General features: G+C 39.7%; 1 protein-coding gene across 1 annotated transcript; it reads right to left on the bottom strand.

The window, feature by feature from the left end:
* Positions 1-18: 18 nt before the first annotated feature.
* On the bottom strand, positions 19-8,946 carry si:ch211-203k16.3 (fibrinogen-like protein 1). Its single transcript, XM_041805703.1, has 8 exons — positions 8,930-8,946; positions 8,602-8,817; positions 4,473-4,592; positions 3,389-3,503; positions 3,153-3,290; positions 1,571-1,787; positions 1,300-1,495; positions 19-1,224 (listed from the first exon to the last, which is right to left on the bottom strand). Exons 2-8 carry the CDS (start codon positions 8,812-8,814, stop codon positions 1,078-1,080), a joined length of 1,146 nt encoding a protein of 381 aa, XP_041661637.1. The 5' UTR covers positions 8,815-8,817; positions 8,930-8,946; the 3' UTR covers positions 19-1,077.
* Positions 8,947-16,217: the final 7,271 nt, after the last annotated feature.

Below are 16,217 nucleotides of genomic sequence, written 5' to 3'. Positions count from 1 at the left end.
GGAGTTTTTTTTTTTATTGCATAGATGTAACAGGATCTGTTTTGTTATGGCAGCTGCCATAAGAGATTCACCATGAAGACACACAATGTGTTTGTTGTTGCCATGGAAACGCTGGATGTTGCTTAAAAGGCTGCAGGGTAAGGAACCGAAGATACAGGGCATTCAGTATGATTTTATTATGATTATATATGACTCCACATTTTATAAAGACATGAAATTGAGATCAATTAATGAATATGATTCTATTTTAATTCTCTTAAAATAATAGTTAAAAGATTTACCTTTCCTTTATTTTAATTTAAATGATAAGTAATACTTGTAATCTCAGTTCTGTATTGTTACTAATAAAACATTTTTCATTTATGAAAATAGACAGTTTTGCCGTTTCGGCCACTGATGTCAAACAAGATGCCAGCAACAGATAGTATCTTTTTCTGGTTAAAAAAGTTCTGCAAGGTAGCCTACATATACTTTTGTGTTATTTTGAGTCCATGTTTGCATCTATTTTTACTTGTTTTGTTGGGTATCGCTACATCCCTGTCTAATCAAGTAGTTTATGTCCTGGCAAGTGCAAATAATAGTATTAAACTTTATTTCAATTTTTTACATAATAGATTAAATTCATAATTGGCTGGGTATAGTATAATAATAAATACATATACAATAACTTGCAAGCATAAATAAAAATGCAGTAAAAACCTGTGAAACTTACTCAACACACCACACACACATACCTCTCCTTTGGCTTGGTTCTAATAGTGCATCAGTTGTCATGTCTTAAACTAAACGTACAAAACAGAAGTAAAAAATAAAGAACTTGCTTCCAGTGACTGAAAGAAAACATTCAATATTTCATAAAATTATTCTATAGTAAAAAGTGTTTGTTTACAGTAGGAAGTTGCCCAGCAGTTTTTTTTTAAAAAAAGGACCAAGTCTGTCAGTAATCACTGTGGGTAGCTGGTGCTGTTGTTTACAGGATGTGAATCATCATCACCTCAGTGTCCCGATGACATGTCCTTGTGATCCCTATCTCTGGAATTGTTCTTTTGTCCTCACTGTTATCACGATGACAGCGGGTCAGGGTGACGTACGACTGCGAAAGCTGCGTGGTCGGATCATCATGCTGACTTTGCGTAGGGAGTAATAATCAGAGTCCTTCCAGGAGTACCAAACAATTCCATCAGGACCCAGCGGCCCCCGGTTCCTTGGGATGTAATGGCCTCCCTGTAGGATGAGGGTGTAGTAAACACTACTGTGATTTTAAAGCATTATATTAGGGGGTTATCTGTGGGAACTTACCCTGTAATAGACGCCATTGAGGTTGGCGTAGAAGCACTGATTGTACCACCAACCGCCGTGGGAGATCTCAGCACAGATGTTCCCACTATCTGGCGTGCTGAAGCCCTGCTTGTCGTGATACCAGCTGAATGAGTCCTGAGCTGTCCCACTGAATCCTGACACATGGAGACGGTACTGATGCTCCTCATCCTCCACACTGCACACACACGGAGACGAGTAGGAAAATATCTACAAGATACACATGGCTATGAATGTGTTTCCTTACACTGACCTGAAACTCTGGTAGATGGCATGTTTGTGCTTGTTGCTCCAGTCTTCCATGTCGATGCGGAGGGTGTAGTCTCCCTGGGTGCTCAGTTCATGTATGTGGTCATTGCCTAACCAGAACTCTGACTGCAGGTCACCAAAGCCGTCCCTGTAGTCCCTCCAGCTGCGGTCAAAGCTTACTGAGCCGTCCAGGCGCCGCTGGATCACAGTCCAGCCACCACCTGAGGAAAGTGACAATACCTCAGGAGAAGGGGGGATAATTCTCATTTCTATAAAACATTCAGACTGTATCATATTTTGTACAGGATGTTGTCTAATCAGACAGAATCATACCATGTGATTGAGTACTGAAATATATCTCAAAATGAATAACCTTCTTGTAATGTAGAATATTTAAAAGTAGCATATTTCACTTTTATACGAACGGAATAAAACCCTACCTATGCATGCATGTTCTTGCAGTTTTCTTTCTAATTTCTAATTAAGGTGGTGGTACATCCTGAGGCTAGACCAGCTGAGAACCATTGCTCCACTCTGATTGTGTCCTATAACAGTAAAACGTTGGCTAGTATGTATGGGTATAAACTGTGATATCTGCCATGTATCAGGCTGTTGAGCATGAAACTACCTTATAATGCCTTCTTGTACTATATGTTGTGGTGTCATATCTAGGGCTGAAAGCCTCAAGTCGACTGGCCGATTAAATGGTCGATGACCTCATGTCTGACCAAATCCAATTGGTCAAACAATCGCACATGCTACTTTAATTGGAAGAATCCATTTTTTGCAGGGTTAGAAGGGAGACGTCATGTGCTTTTTTTCAGTTATCTAGTGTTACAAAAAACAACTATTAATATAACTATTCAAATGTTATTTACTCATGCCTTTAAGCTTAATTAATTACAGGTTAAATATCCAGAAAGTCAAAACAACATCACTAGGAGCCTCCCACCTTAGAGGAAACCTGTGAAGCAAGTTTAAACTCTGTTTCCCGATAATTGACAACATGTCGAAAAGTCAGCGTTGTGACAAAAATTTTTTTTAAAAGGATTATTATGTAATTGCAACATAAGGAGATTATACTGCAAAAATCGTACGATTTTTAAGTTCATTTTGGCTTCATTTTGAATTTTAATTACCACTTAAATGCACTGACTACATTGTCAGTGATAAATTTGATGCAGAAATAACATGAAGGTTTTTTTTTTTGTTTTTGTTTTTTTGTTTATCCCACGACCAGTCGATTAATTGATGATCTTTTAGTTGACCAAGTTTTTCTTTGGTTGACTACAGCCCTAGTCATATCATATTGCATCACATGGTATCTCATTGTTTAATATCTTGTTGTATGGCATCATATCCTCACAAACATACAGGTAGAAAACTGTTTTTGAACTTGAGTAACACCTGGATCATGTTACTTTCTTTTGCTTAACACAGAATCGATGCCACCTGCACAGCAGACCTGGATTGTTTTGACCAATAGCATTTAAAGGGATTGATCACCTTGGGTTAAACTTTGCAAATGCTGCTGAAAATTAGCCAGCTCTTAAGTTTCAAGTGTTTTGTGTTTAAATGTTTCTTACCATCTATGTCCATATCACAGTAAACCTCAACAGGCATGCCGGCAAGTGATGGCACCACTGTGTAAATCCCCGACCTCCTCACTCCATTGTAATAGAGAGAAGCACAATCGATGGGACAGTTCCTCACATGCTGAAGCTCTGAAAGAAGGAGATATGGGACAGTGATGAGTGGACGGAACTGGGAGCTTGGCACCCCCTGCTGGGTGATAATTGTAAGTGATGTCCATGGAGTTTACCTGGGTGCAGAGCCTCTTGAGCATTCATCAGCGAATTGGGTCTGACAATGTTGATCATGCAGCCGGGACTTCTTTTCACTCTGTCCACCAAAAGTGTCAGATTTTGGAGCTGGTTCTGAAAATGCAGTGAAAGTATCAAATAACAGCCAGTTCACACTTGTTTTAAAGTTGTTCTAACTTCTTTACAACAAGCAGAGGTGGGATAAGTGCATGACTCTTGTTCTCAAGTAAAAGTACAGTTTCTCTGGTTAAAATTGACTTAAGTAAAAGTGAAAGTACCGTCTATAAATCTACTCAAGTAAAAATAAAAAGTATCTAATGTAGAGATTACTTTAAGATCTGAGTAGCTACTGAGGTGTATAACAGTAAAATATGATCTTTCCCTAGCAGCAAGAAGAACAAGATAACAGATCTTCAACCAGGTCTGACTCCAACCATTAACTCTTGAAAATCTGTGGTAAGGTGGATCTCATTTGGCTAGAACAAAGCAGAAAACCAACCTCAAAGCAAGGCAATGCATACTGATAAAGAATTCACTATGCATCCTGTAGAAGCACCTAAAGAAACCGCCGAGAATTCTAAGTGGATAACTTCACTTATGGTGCAAATGTGTCTCACATAGAAAACAACAACAATCCACCAGGAACATGAGCAAAAGAACCCCAGCAGGGATAAAACACAACTAAAGATCTATAATCAATCTGAACACTGAACACACTGTCAAATAACTCCAACACTGAGGCCATTTCACTCAGAATGGGGTTCAAATTACACTTTAGTAGTTCAAATCAACTCTGAAATGTTTAACCATGAAATATCAACACTCCAGTGTTTGCTGTTTTGGGGAGTGATGTAGAATCGTTCTCTCTCTATGGGCTACCGTGTAGTCAACAGAGGTGGGAAAGTACAAGAGTTTACTCAAGTAAAAGTGCAGTTACTCTGGTTAAAACTTACTTAAGTACAGTTAAAGTACTTATTTCAGAAAAGTAAAAGTAACCCCCAAAATACTACTTAATACAATAATTTGAGTAAATGCAATTAGTTAATTTCCACCCCTGACAATAAGTGTGCCATTGCTTCTGACCTGCAGGTCGATGATCAGAGTTCCCTGTAGATGCAGCAGGGTGGTCGCCTCAACATAGTGGATCTCCAGGTCATGGAAACGCTGCTCTAAGGAAATATTCAAGTGGGTCCTCTCTTCACTCTGACAACAGACATGTAAGTATCCAAACACACAAAAATCAATGTCAGAGATTATTTTTACTTTCTTTTTGTGACTTTTCTGGTATTGTTTACATCAGGCTATATGTGCAGTTTAAGTTTGAAAAAAAATCTATCTTACTGACTCTGGGACATTTATGATGGTGGGGGGGGGTTTATATATATATATATATATGGAGATCACTCTGGATTATATTTTCTATAGAATTTAATATATAAACATAATCTTCAGTTTATGCCATGGGTGGAGACAGTAGAAATGACGAGTGACTTTTGTTGCCTGATTAACAAGATAAACATACGTCAACTACACAGCATAAGAAGTAACTTCAAGTTAAAAAACATACAGTAAAATCATGCAGATCAGGCATTCATTTGCCACAATACATTGTCAGTGGTGGCTAATTCAGACAATGAGAGTACTAATGATTTGGAGAAACTGTGTAACCTCAAAGACGTTGTGACTGAGCTGATGGTGAGCTAAAAGTAAGCTACCGCTTTATTTAAGAGTGTTGTTCCTCAGACTATTCTTAGCTGCAGCTGGCATGCAGCTGCTAGCTAGGTAAAGTTGTGTCTTTGTACAATTCAGTCCATAGTAACATTTGATAAATCTGCTAAAAATCTTGATTTAGGCTGAAGCATTTTGTGAATCCGTAGACATTTTCTGCAGTGACATTGATTTAGACTTGTAATTGTTGCATGATAAACAGACTAACTGTATGACAACTGTTTTTTCTTTGACAAACACCCCACTTAAAGTGAGGTTTTCAAGCATTTATGGTTTGGACTCTTCAATGCCAGTTGACAACATCAGACAGAGCAATGTCTCTGTATAGTAAAGGTACTGCTCCTGATTGAGACGAGCTGTCACTCGTAGCTGCAGAGTCAGCAGGACACACAGTGATTGTCTGGAACAAAAGGGTTCAAAAACAGTTCCTAAATCCACAACTGAGGCAGAGTTATGATGCCATTTTTAAGATTATGGTAGCAGCATGTTATCCAATTAAGATTGTATCTAAGATAAGATGATTTGCACTGGCATCTGCCCTGCAGACAAATGCTCTGGTAATCAGACAGAAAGAGGGAGAGGGAAGCACAATTCACAGTGCTTTTTAAAGCAATGAAATGTGGGCCCCTCTGACATTTCAAGTTCACTATCAATGTCACAGAGGCGTAAAAGGGATGAGGTTTTCCTTCCTCTGTGCTGTTCTTTGAGGTAGTAACAGAGGTGTTGCAGAAGTGAAAACAGTACTGCGACAACAGTTGCAGGGCTTTTTTGCCTCTATCATACAGACAGGACAGTGGATAGAGCTGGAGACGGGGATGAGAGAGTGGGGAATGACATGCAGTGAAAGAGCTGCAGGCCAGACTTGAACTGCCCGTGCAGATGGGGAGTGACATAATCACTAGACCATCTGCACCCCGACACCTAGGGGCATCTTATCATAATACATGGTGTATGCTCAAACAGAACTGTGAGCGAGACTTCTTGAAATGGAAGCCATTTTGGCACATCTAAAAAAGTTTGAATACCATGTAAGGGTTCATTTTTTCCAGTTATTTACTCCAGAAAGTCTAATTTCCTTGAATTTCAGATTCATCTAATACAAATTGACACATTTCAAGGCTTTTTTGTTTCAATCTTGATGATTACAGCTTACAGCCCATTAAAATAAAAAAAATCCACTATCTCAAAATATTTTGTAAAAGTCTACCTTCAAATGTTTCTTGTGCCTTCATTCTCTCACCCTGGTTCAGTACACACGACTGCAATTATGGGGAAGACTGCTGACTTGACTCTTGTCCAGAAGACAATCATTGATACCCTCCACAAGGAGGATCTCTGCTGAAAGGGCAGGCTGTTCTCAGCATGCTGTATCAAAGCATACTGATAGAACGATGACACATGAATGGATGAGCTCAGCCTTTAGCAGATTGTCAGACAAAGCAGATTTAAGAAGTTGGGTGAGCTTCGCAAAGATTGGACTGAGGCTGGAGTAAGTGGATCGAGAGATGGGTCCAGGAAATGGGCGACAAGTGTCATGTTCCTAGAATCAGGCCAATCCTGAACCACAGATATCATCGGTTTTCACCTGAGCTTAGGAGAAAAAGAACTGGACCAGTGCTCAGTGATTCAGTCAGGTGAAACTAAATTTGGCATTTCAGTTTGAAATCAAGGTCCCAGTGCCTGGAGGAAGATCAGAGAGGCAAAGAATCCAAGGTGCTTGAAGTCCAATGTATTCAGTCTCCACAGTCAGTGATGGTTTGAGGTGCCATGTCATCTGCTGCAGTTGGTCCACTGTGCTTTATCAAGTCCAGAGTCAATCATGTCATGCTTCCATCTGCTGAGAAGCTTTATGGAGATTCTGATTTCCTTTTCCAGCAAAACTTGGCACCTGACCATAGCGAAACCAGAACTACCAGCAACTGGTTTTCTGATTGTGGTATTACTGTGCTTGATTGGCCATCCAACTGGGCTGACCTGAACCCCACAGAGAATCTCTGGAGAATGTCAAGTAGGAGATGAGAGATACCAGACTCAACAATACAGATAGGCTGAAGGCTGCTATCAGAGCAACCTCAGCTTCATAACACCCCAGCAGTGCCACGGACTGATTGGCTCCATGTCACGTTGCATAAATGCAGTAATTTGTGCAAAAGGAAATCCAACCATTTACAGTGTGCATAAATAAGCAGAATTTTCCAGAAATTCAACATTTCTGTATTATAAATATATATGTTGGACTGGTGTTTTTGATGTTCTAATATTTTGAGAAAGTGGATTTTTTATTGTCATAAGCAGAAGGGCGTAGGCTAATCATCAAGATTAAAACAAAAACAGTACGGAATATTTCACTTTGTAATGATGAATCTAGAACATATGGAAGTTTCACTTCTTGATTCAGTTAGGGAAGAAAATCAAACTTGTTCATGATACTCTGTTTTTATATACACTGTGTGGAGAGGGAGGGGGTTATGAGCAGTCAATAGACAACCCATCCTTCCATGGAAATCATCAATCGAATTTGACAATCATTTGTTTTTTAAGTCGTTTTCTATAAATTCGTCTTGAAAAAGTGTGGTCATCATACTGTATGATCAGGCCCATGTTACATTCTAGATAGGCTACAGTGTTAAATATGTCAAACATCTTAAACCCCTGCTACAAATGATCCTTTAACCCACTATAACAACATGACTTAACTTTCTTGTCTTTGTTAATGCATGCAAACTAACACAGTTTACCCCAGTTCTCCAGAGAAATAGAACAGGCCCTTTGTCCTAAAACTTAGAGCTACACTCTTCACATTGTGCTCTATTCCTAGCCTGGACATGGAGGATAACACTAACTCCCATTAACACACAAACCCTGGAGGCCTTTTTGCCCTCGTGTGCAACACGTAAACCTTTTCCAGCGGCCACCTTTGGTCCTGCTCGGTGTAGTTTGTATATGAGCTCACTGCTTGAGACGCATGAGGCAACACGTGGAAGAGTAGCAGGCTAATCCTGTTAGCGACTAAGGTCAAGGACATGTTGGGGGGAAGCCAGCTTGATGATCAGGCATGACGTTATACAGCAGAACTCTGGAGAAAAAAAAACATTTTTTTTGTTTTTTTCTTTTTGTTACAGTACTTAATTTCAAACAGGAAGTAGGAGCACAAAAGAAGATTTTTATGAATAGTCTGAATAATTTAAATGCATCTGAGACTACTTCTATCAAAGGTGATGTCTATCTTTTTACACCAAAAATAGATGGAGTATGGGAAGTATAAATAAATGCCCCCTTAAGGTTAGATTTAGTCCTTCAGATTCAGAAACAGCAAGCTTCCTTTCCAAATAGGCAACCAGAGTGAATTGTGTTCCTGTCTGTTCAAAGCAGCTGTCACATTGCCACAACATCCGGTGAGCTCTAATGCAAGCACTCAAAGCAGTTGAAAGGATTGTTGCTGAAAGTTGACCCTGCACTGCTAAGTCGATATGTAAAGTGTCACCTGCAGCTCGAGGACTTTGATGCGGTGTCGGTGGTTCCTCAGCTCCTCCTGCAGCTCAGAGATGGTCTCCTTCAGCGTCACAATCTGCTGCTTTCTCTCCTCGTTCTCGTTCAGCCAGTAGGAAACCTCATCCGAGCAGCGAAACATGTCCGGGCACTTCTGCTCATTCAGCTGGGGTAACGTGGCCACCAGACGGCACATCCCATCATCCATCACCTGTTAGGATGGAGGAGATTTCAAGAAAATCTGGTAGTACGAAGTTTAGCCGAAGTTTTCCTTCAGTGTCATGTCCTTATAAAGAAGTCATGATCTGAACTCACCCTCTTACCTGACGGACACTGAAGACTTGAGGTCAAACCTGTTATATTGAACCTGGATTGGTACTGATATAATTAGTTGATTGATAAATATTTCAGCTACTAATTAAGTGGAAAGACTCCAGGGAAGGCGTGCATTTAAAAAGACATTGATAGGCCCCACAGGGGGATCCTGGCCAAAATTAGCGGTCAACTTTAAGGAATTTCTTTTCTGGCAATCAATTTCTGACTCTAATTAGAGAACTTGTCACACTGTTTGTAATGTCTAAGTGAGTGGTTCTCTACTGCTCTGGCCTCAGGATGCATGCCACCTCCTTCATGGGAAATCGCTGCCCAAATGTCCAAAAAAGTTTCAACGAATTAGATTTACCAAACATTTTACACTTTAGACCCTAGATGTGTCAGAGCAAAGAGACAAAAAACTAACAGGTTTAAAGGCACATCATTACAGAAGCTCTGAGACGACATGCATGCATACATTTATTCTCCTCTGTTTTATGTAAAAACGTGCATTTTGCCTAGAGATATTTAAAACAGATCTCAAGAAACCAACTAAATTTAAGGTAGTATTTTACTGGATGTCTTTGATTTAATCCTTTGGATTGACCTTAAATACAAAACTTTAGTTATTTCAATTACACAACTCACATCTGTAATTATTTTAAACATTTATTGCAGGAAAAGAACATAAAATATCGGCATCTAGGCTGTGACCTCATTACCCTCAGATTTGCTTTACATGCAGAATTTGAGGATTGATGGGACAGTATCTGTATCAGCTCATCAGAGCCTACAGCTGGATGTAGGTGGATGCAGGGGTTGAGAGGTTGAAAGCAGAGCACAGCAATTCAATAAACTGCCAGATGACGCCTTTCGACGTCATTGGACAAGAGGCGGGGCACACCCTGGACTGACTGCCAGTCAATCGCAGGGCTGACAGATAGAGACAAACAACCAGGCATGCTTACACTCACACCTGCAGGCAATTTAGAGTCACCAACTCTTCTAACAAGTATGTTGTTGGTCTGTGGGAGGAAAGCCAGAGTATCCAGTGAGAACCCATGCAGGCACGGGCAGAACATGCAAACTCTGCCAGGAGGATCTGGCTGCAGACCTCTATGGTGGGGCATTTTGAGCTCATCTGTAGTAGACCTCTACAATGGGGTGAGAAGTGATGTACATTATCCAAGCCTGAACCAGAATGACATACTGAATGAGGTACATTTTCTACTCGCTGTCAGAGGTTACGTTAAGTGGCTATTTTTCACAACAGCAGATTTTTATGAACAAAAATAAAAAAATTTACTGAAGGGAATAAATTTTGATTTGACACATAGGGTTAGGCACCTGAACCCTAAAGGATAGGTTAGGGTAAGCGGGAGGGGGATAAAATTAAAAATAACAAATCAAAAACTAAGGACAAACCCAACATGGGTGAGCGTATCACTTCCCAACCCATGGGCATGGTTGCCTCATTGTAGAGGTCTGCAACAGATGCCTTTCAACTCTGCATGGAAAGGCCCTGGCCAGGATTCGAGGCAACAACAACATTAACTGTTTCTTCATTTCTAAATGATGATATGAGCTGAGGACATTTGATGGAAAGTTGTATCCATGCATGTCTCAAATTCCAGTTTACATTAATAACATGAAAGCCAGTTTGTGGTAGTTTTTAAAGAAACCATTCTGGCATTATTAAAACCTCAAAAATTCAAATCTTTAAAGAAATACTTCATATTTAAAACTTATTGTAGTTTCATCTCTTTACACACTACCCTCTCAAATATTTGCCTTATCTTTTCCCATTAAATCCACAGTTATGTAAGACAATGATGTGAATCTTGTATGATATAATGTGTTTCAAGTAAAAGACCTGCTTAATTTCTGGTGGCAGGTAAGAAAAAGCATTTATTAATATAGTGGACAGTATGTAAATTCCACCCCTGTTGGCTCTCAATCATGATATGAATGAGATACAGCAACAGAGTGGCAGCTTCCAGTAGTACTTCACATGACTTTAACATGACGTCCAGTATTTCCTCTATAATGATTAATACACTGTTTCTATCATAGGGGCTGCCATGACAAGACAAGTGCTTTTTGCAACTACAAAAATTAAGAATTTTTCTAACTTTGAAACCTCTGCGGTTATACCCAACCAAAAGAGAAATATTGACTTTTTAACATCAGTTAAGTTCTTGACAGCTAGGATGACAGTATTATTTTCTCAAGGTTAATATTTTACAGTTTGATGAACTGTATACATTTCTTCATCATACTGCATTACAGTATGGTATTTTACCTGCACAGGTACAAAGCAGAAGGACTAGCAATGTTTCATAAAGTCTGCTCAGCATAAGTTAGCAATAGAGATCCTACACCTTGACGAGACTTCACAGATTGCTTATCTCAGACGCTACAGAATTTAAGCGTCATTAATTTGCTGGTACAGCGTAAAAAATTCAGAAACAAAGTCTTTCAGTTACATAAAGGAAAAAGCCACCTTGCAAACATCACAGACTAAGCAACATTTCATAAGTAAAACAGAAAAAAGATCAAAGGTGTAATCCAAGATTAAATTTTGTATAAACCTGTTGTAGAAGTAGTTACATGAATAGTGGCTTGCTTTAGCTTCATTAGCTTAAGATAAAGTTAATGAACATTATTAACGTTACCACAAAAGCTAATGCAGCGAAGTTACCTCTAGCAACGTGAGCTTTGGCAACATAGCTAATGCTAGCGTAGCTGTAAAGAAAACATGCATACATAGCTTATGTAGCTGCTTTGGGGGCTTAGCTTTAGCTACGTGGCTACGTTTTCCATGTAGCTTACTGAGCTACATGCACTATGCTTGTGGATAACATGTTTTCAAGGAGGACAAGCTGTTTTCCTGTTACTCTGCTTTTTGTAATCATATTTTGCAGGTCTGGTTTTTTCCTTTTAACCTTTGGCATCCTAACCGTTACCTTAACCAAGTTTTATTTGGAAAGTTTTATAATGTGTTTTCATTCTGAAGGAGACAGCGTCTCAGATGAACGGTCTGAAGCCAGAATCCTCTCCACCTTGATAATTTCCACACCAACTATTTGGGGAAAAAGGTCAGCAGCAGCATCACAGACCACTCTGTGCACCACTGCTTTCTGGAAAATTTTCAATAAGATCCAGCACAAATAGACTGAGAAAAAGCCCAAGACAATTGCTCGGACAGAAAGCTGGACCATTCTTAGAAGCTGCACCACCAGCTTGGAGTTTGGTTTGGCTTTATATGACAATAAAGTTTATTCTATTCATAACATTTTTATACTACACCAAAACTAATCGGAAAAAGTTTTTAAAATCAGTTTATATAAATTTTGCAGAACTTTAATTTTCTTTTTGCCATCTTAATTATAACTCAAGACCACTAAGATTTATCTTCTGACCATTTTAAGAAGACCCCTTAGATAGGAAACACTGAATGGAAACAAGCAAACAACACTCATTGGCCACTTCATTAGGTATGCCTGTCTAACTGCCCATTAACACAAATATCTAAACAGCCAATCACATAGAAGCAACCAATGCATTTAGACATCATTAGGGGATTAAAAAAAACTTTAAAATGTACATTATACCACGAGTGTTGTATGTAGTATAACATATCTTACAACATTTAAAAGACACTTTTCAGTTCCCAGATGTAACTGTTTCCTGCAGCCCTGAGATGTTCTTTCACCTCTCTGGAGTGAAATGAGAAAGCACTGAATGGCAAGCACTTTGTTGTGTATTTAGGATGTGATCACCTGGTTAGTGTACTCCCCACACTGCACTCCCCCGCCGCCGCGCTGAGTGGTTGTGTTCAGGATGGCGGCTTTGGCCTCTGTAAGCAACATGATGAGAAAACAAAGAGCAGAGCACACGCTCCAGCTGGGAGGGCTGCTTTGGGATGGGAGAGACATATCTGCTGCTGCAGCCCGATTACTCTGTTCCTAATGTGTCAGCGAGAGAGGGGGTGGGACACAGGAGTGTGTGCTTCACCGTGTGAGGCTCTGCTGGTGCTCCCTAAACAGAAAAAATAGACAACTTTCAGCTGTTTATGGCGCTCTGTCAAACATGACACAATATTTAGGAAGTGAGGTTAATTAGTAAGAAGGTGATGCCCTCAGTCTATCACATTACTCTGGAGAGTCCTCAGGTAACTGAATTAACACACAAACAAGCGTGCCCATGTCAGCTGCTCGAGCCAAACTCACTTTTTGACACCAGCTAAGCCTAATGAGGACATGGTAAGAGTTTTTGTGTTTCTTACTATCTAACTTTTAGTAGCAGACAATAATGTGTACAGGAGACACAACCAACATATAGGAAACATACTTTTTTGGTCACAACAATGTAAACTCTGCTCTAGCTGCACATGTTAGTGTACTCACCCCAATGACAAACCATCTTATACCCCGCTCCTGGCCCGTTTCAGGCTGAGGGGTTCTCTCCATTTTCTTCTTATACTTCCTCCTTTTTTTCCTCTCTTGCTCTTCTTTTCAGCCTGTGTGGTTCATGCTCTCTCTTTCCTTCGCTCTCCCTCTCACTGCAGACATCTTAGTCCCATAATCCACCTCTAAGAGGATTCACAACAACTGAGGCATGGAGGGAGGTTCACCAAGCAGGAAGCAATAATGAAATTATCAGGAAGTAGAAGACAGGGGGGAATTGTGCCAAGAAGTAACTTTATATCACCTGTATTTTGGATTTTTTTTTCTTTATAATCATGACAAACGCATGCTACTGCTACTAGAGCTTTTATCGACTACTGCAAACAAAGAAGCATATTTTGAATTACAGGTTTTGTGAGGGGAAATGGAAGTAACACAGCTATAGGAGAGATCAAGAGAGGAATAGTCAGTTTTTCAAGAATTCAATGCAGAAGTATGAAATGCACCAGCAAAATGCTGATATGCATCAGCCCCTTCAGTCCATAAGCATCACCTACAGGCAGAATAATCCTGCTCTCAGTGAGCCGTAATGAAGGTTGATGTGAGTGGGAAGTGAGGGGTGCTGATCCTATTACAGTTGCCAAGCCACTCTTTACATCTTTATGCCCTCCACTCTGAATCTGCATGCTTGGGATTTTTGTCTATAATGCAACACAAATGAAGGCCTAATTATTCCATTTTTCATGTAAATAAAACAAAACAGCGCATCTCAGTGCACCAAAGAAATGTCAAAAAATCTACGTGAATGAGCTTTCTGTTATGTGGCCTTGGTGTATCAATTCACAACATGGCCTCAGGCCACTCTCAATCTGAACTTTGTACATACAGATGCCCCGAAGCTGTCTGCCTGCTATTTTTCAAAGGATCCGTAACATCCCACAGAAGACAGCACAGGGCCAAAGCATGACTAATTTAATGCATGCTAACTAAATTCTTCATATAATCTCTCAGGAATGTAAAATGTCTCACATGAAAGCTCTGCTGGTGTTCCTGATGCTGTCTGTTGAACGCCTGAGTGAGGAACTTGGTAAGACCACATGGTGGCAGCATGTAACTACTTAATTACTGCTCAGTCCTCCCTATCCTGATAATACACACCTTCTCACTCTGGAGTTACCCACAGAGATAGGACAGACAAACAACCCAACGGAGTCAAAGAGACCAAACTTTAAATATTTAGCTCCTGACTATTAAAATTAAAATTGCACATAAAAAACACAGAAGGTGCGAAGTGAAAAACAAGTTAAATGAATCCCTAGAAGTGTTCTTACCTTACCTGTGAAAACATATTCCACAATACAAGTATGGCCTTATTACCTAAGGAATCAACTTGTCTTTATTTACTTCTGACTTAAAAATAATTTACATTCTCAAACCTCAACAAATTAGTTTATTCGGGTGCTTATTGAGTCCAAACACATGACTCATACAACGGTTTTTGATCAATGTGCAAAAATTCTGCAGTTTCTCAAGCATCGACCAGAGGCTGCCCCCAGAAGGCCTGAGAGTCCCATTAATGCCCATATTATGATGCTCATTATAAAGTAGAACAAAACATGTTTACAACCTTTTAGAAAACATGAGTTTGGTCTTAACAGAACATGATTACCTCCACCAAGGAGGTTATGGGATCAGCAGGGTTCGTTGGTTAGATAGTTTGTTAGTGAGTTAGTTTGTTAGCAACATAACTCAAAAAGTTGAGGATGGATTTTGATGACATTTTCAGGAAATGTCAGAAATGGCATAAGGATGAACTGATTAGATTTTGGAAGTGATCCGGATCACCATCTGGATCCAGGAATTTTTTTAAAGGATTCTGTACTATTGGGAGATAGGGCTTATGGTGGAGGTCTGCGCTCTTTGAGTGCTTTTCTAGTTTTATCTGCACACATTTTACAGGGGGTGATTGGGTTTTTTTTTTTAGAGGTTATCTGTTTTGATGATATGGCCAAGAGTTATGCATTTTGATCTTACATATTCACCTTTATATGACCAGGAAAAAGAGCTTATTGAGATTTAAAAAAAAAATCTTTTTCAAGAGTGTCCTGGCAGCTACTTAGACAAGTGCTAGTTGGTTTTTAACTAATTTTCAAATATGATGACCCCCACCTATGGTTTTCAAAACTCCTCTTTATGACCCCTGGTAGTATCACTTAGATTTTGTCCATCTTTAATATGGCCTATGGCAGTGGTTCCCAGCCCTCCCTTATGACCCATAAAAAAATGATTTAAAAAAGTGATGCATTGCTTTCAAAAATCATCAGTAATTTTTAATGTCTCATTGATATAACCCTAAGAAGATAGGCCTACCCATGCTTATCTTTCCAAATGCCCTTTTCGTAAACTTTTTAATAGGTGTTTTAATTAATACGTGCAAATCTCATTTTGACATCCTCAATCCAGACAAATCCCAACCCCTTTTAGAGCCCCATCACAGGATCCCAGACCTCAGGTTAGAAACCAGTGGTCTATGGTTGTGTGTAAAATCACACCGTATTCACTTTACACTGCACCACATAATGAAGCTTAGTGTTAGTTTATCCAACATGAAAGTCATACGCCCAGCTGTGATCAGCTGACAGCCAGCTAATCCCAATTAACACCTCCCACCTCACAACTTTTTTCTCAACACAGCAGCCCATTTAGATATGTTATCCGTGTCACCATTCCCTGCTTGCATCCATGCTGATGAACTATACTGCTGCTGGATAAGCATCACCTCTCCCACCCCAGCTTCCTCCTTTATAGCACAAGCTTGTCACACATGTCATATTCATATTCATGCTATGATTGGTAGTCTATGCTGGTCACAGACTGTACATCTCTGACA

This window comes from Cheilinus undulatus, linkage group 14 (assembly GCF_018320785.1).
Source record: "Cheilinus undulatus linkage group 14, ASM1832078v1, whole genome shotgun sequence".
Lineage (NCBI taxonomy): Eukaryota > Metazoa > Chordata > Actinopteri > Labriformes > Labridae > Cheilinus > Cheilinus undulatus.
Note: the sequence above shows the minus strand (reverse complement) of the source record. Positions and strands in the feature narration are given on the sequence as shown.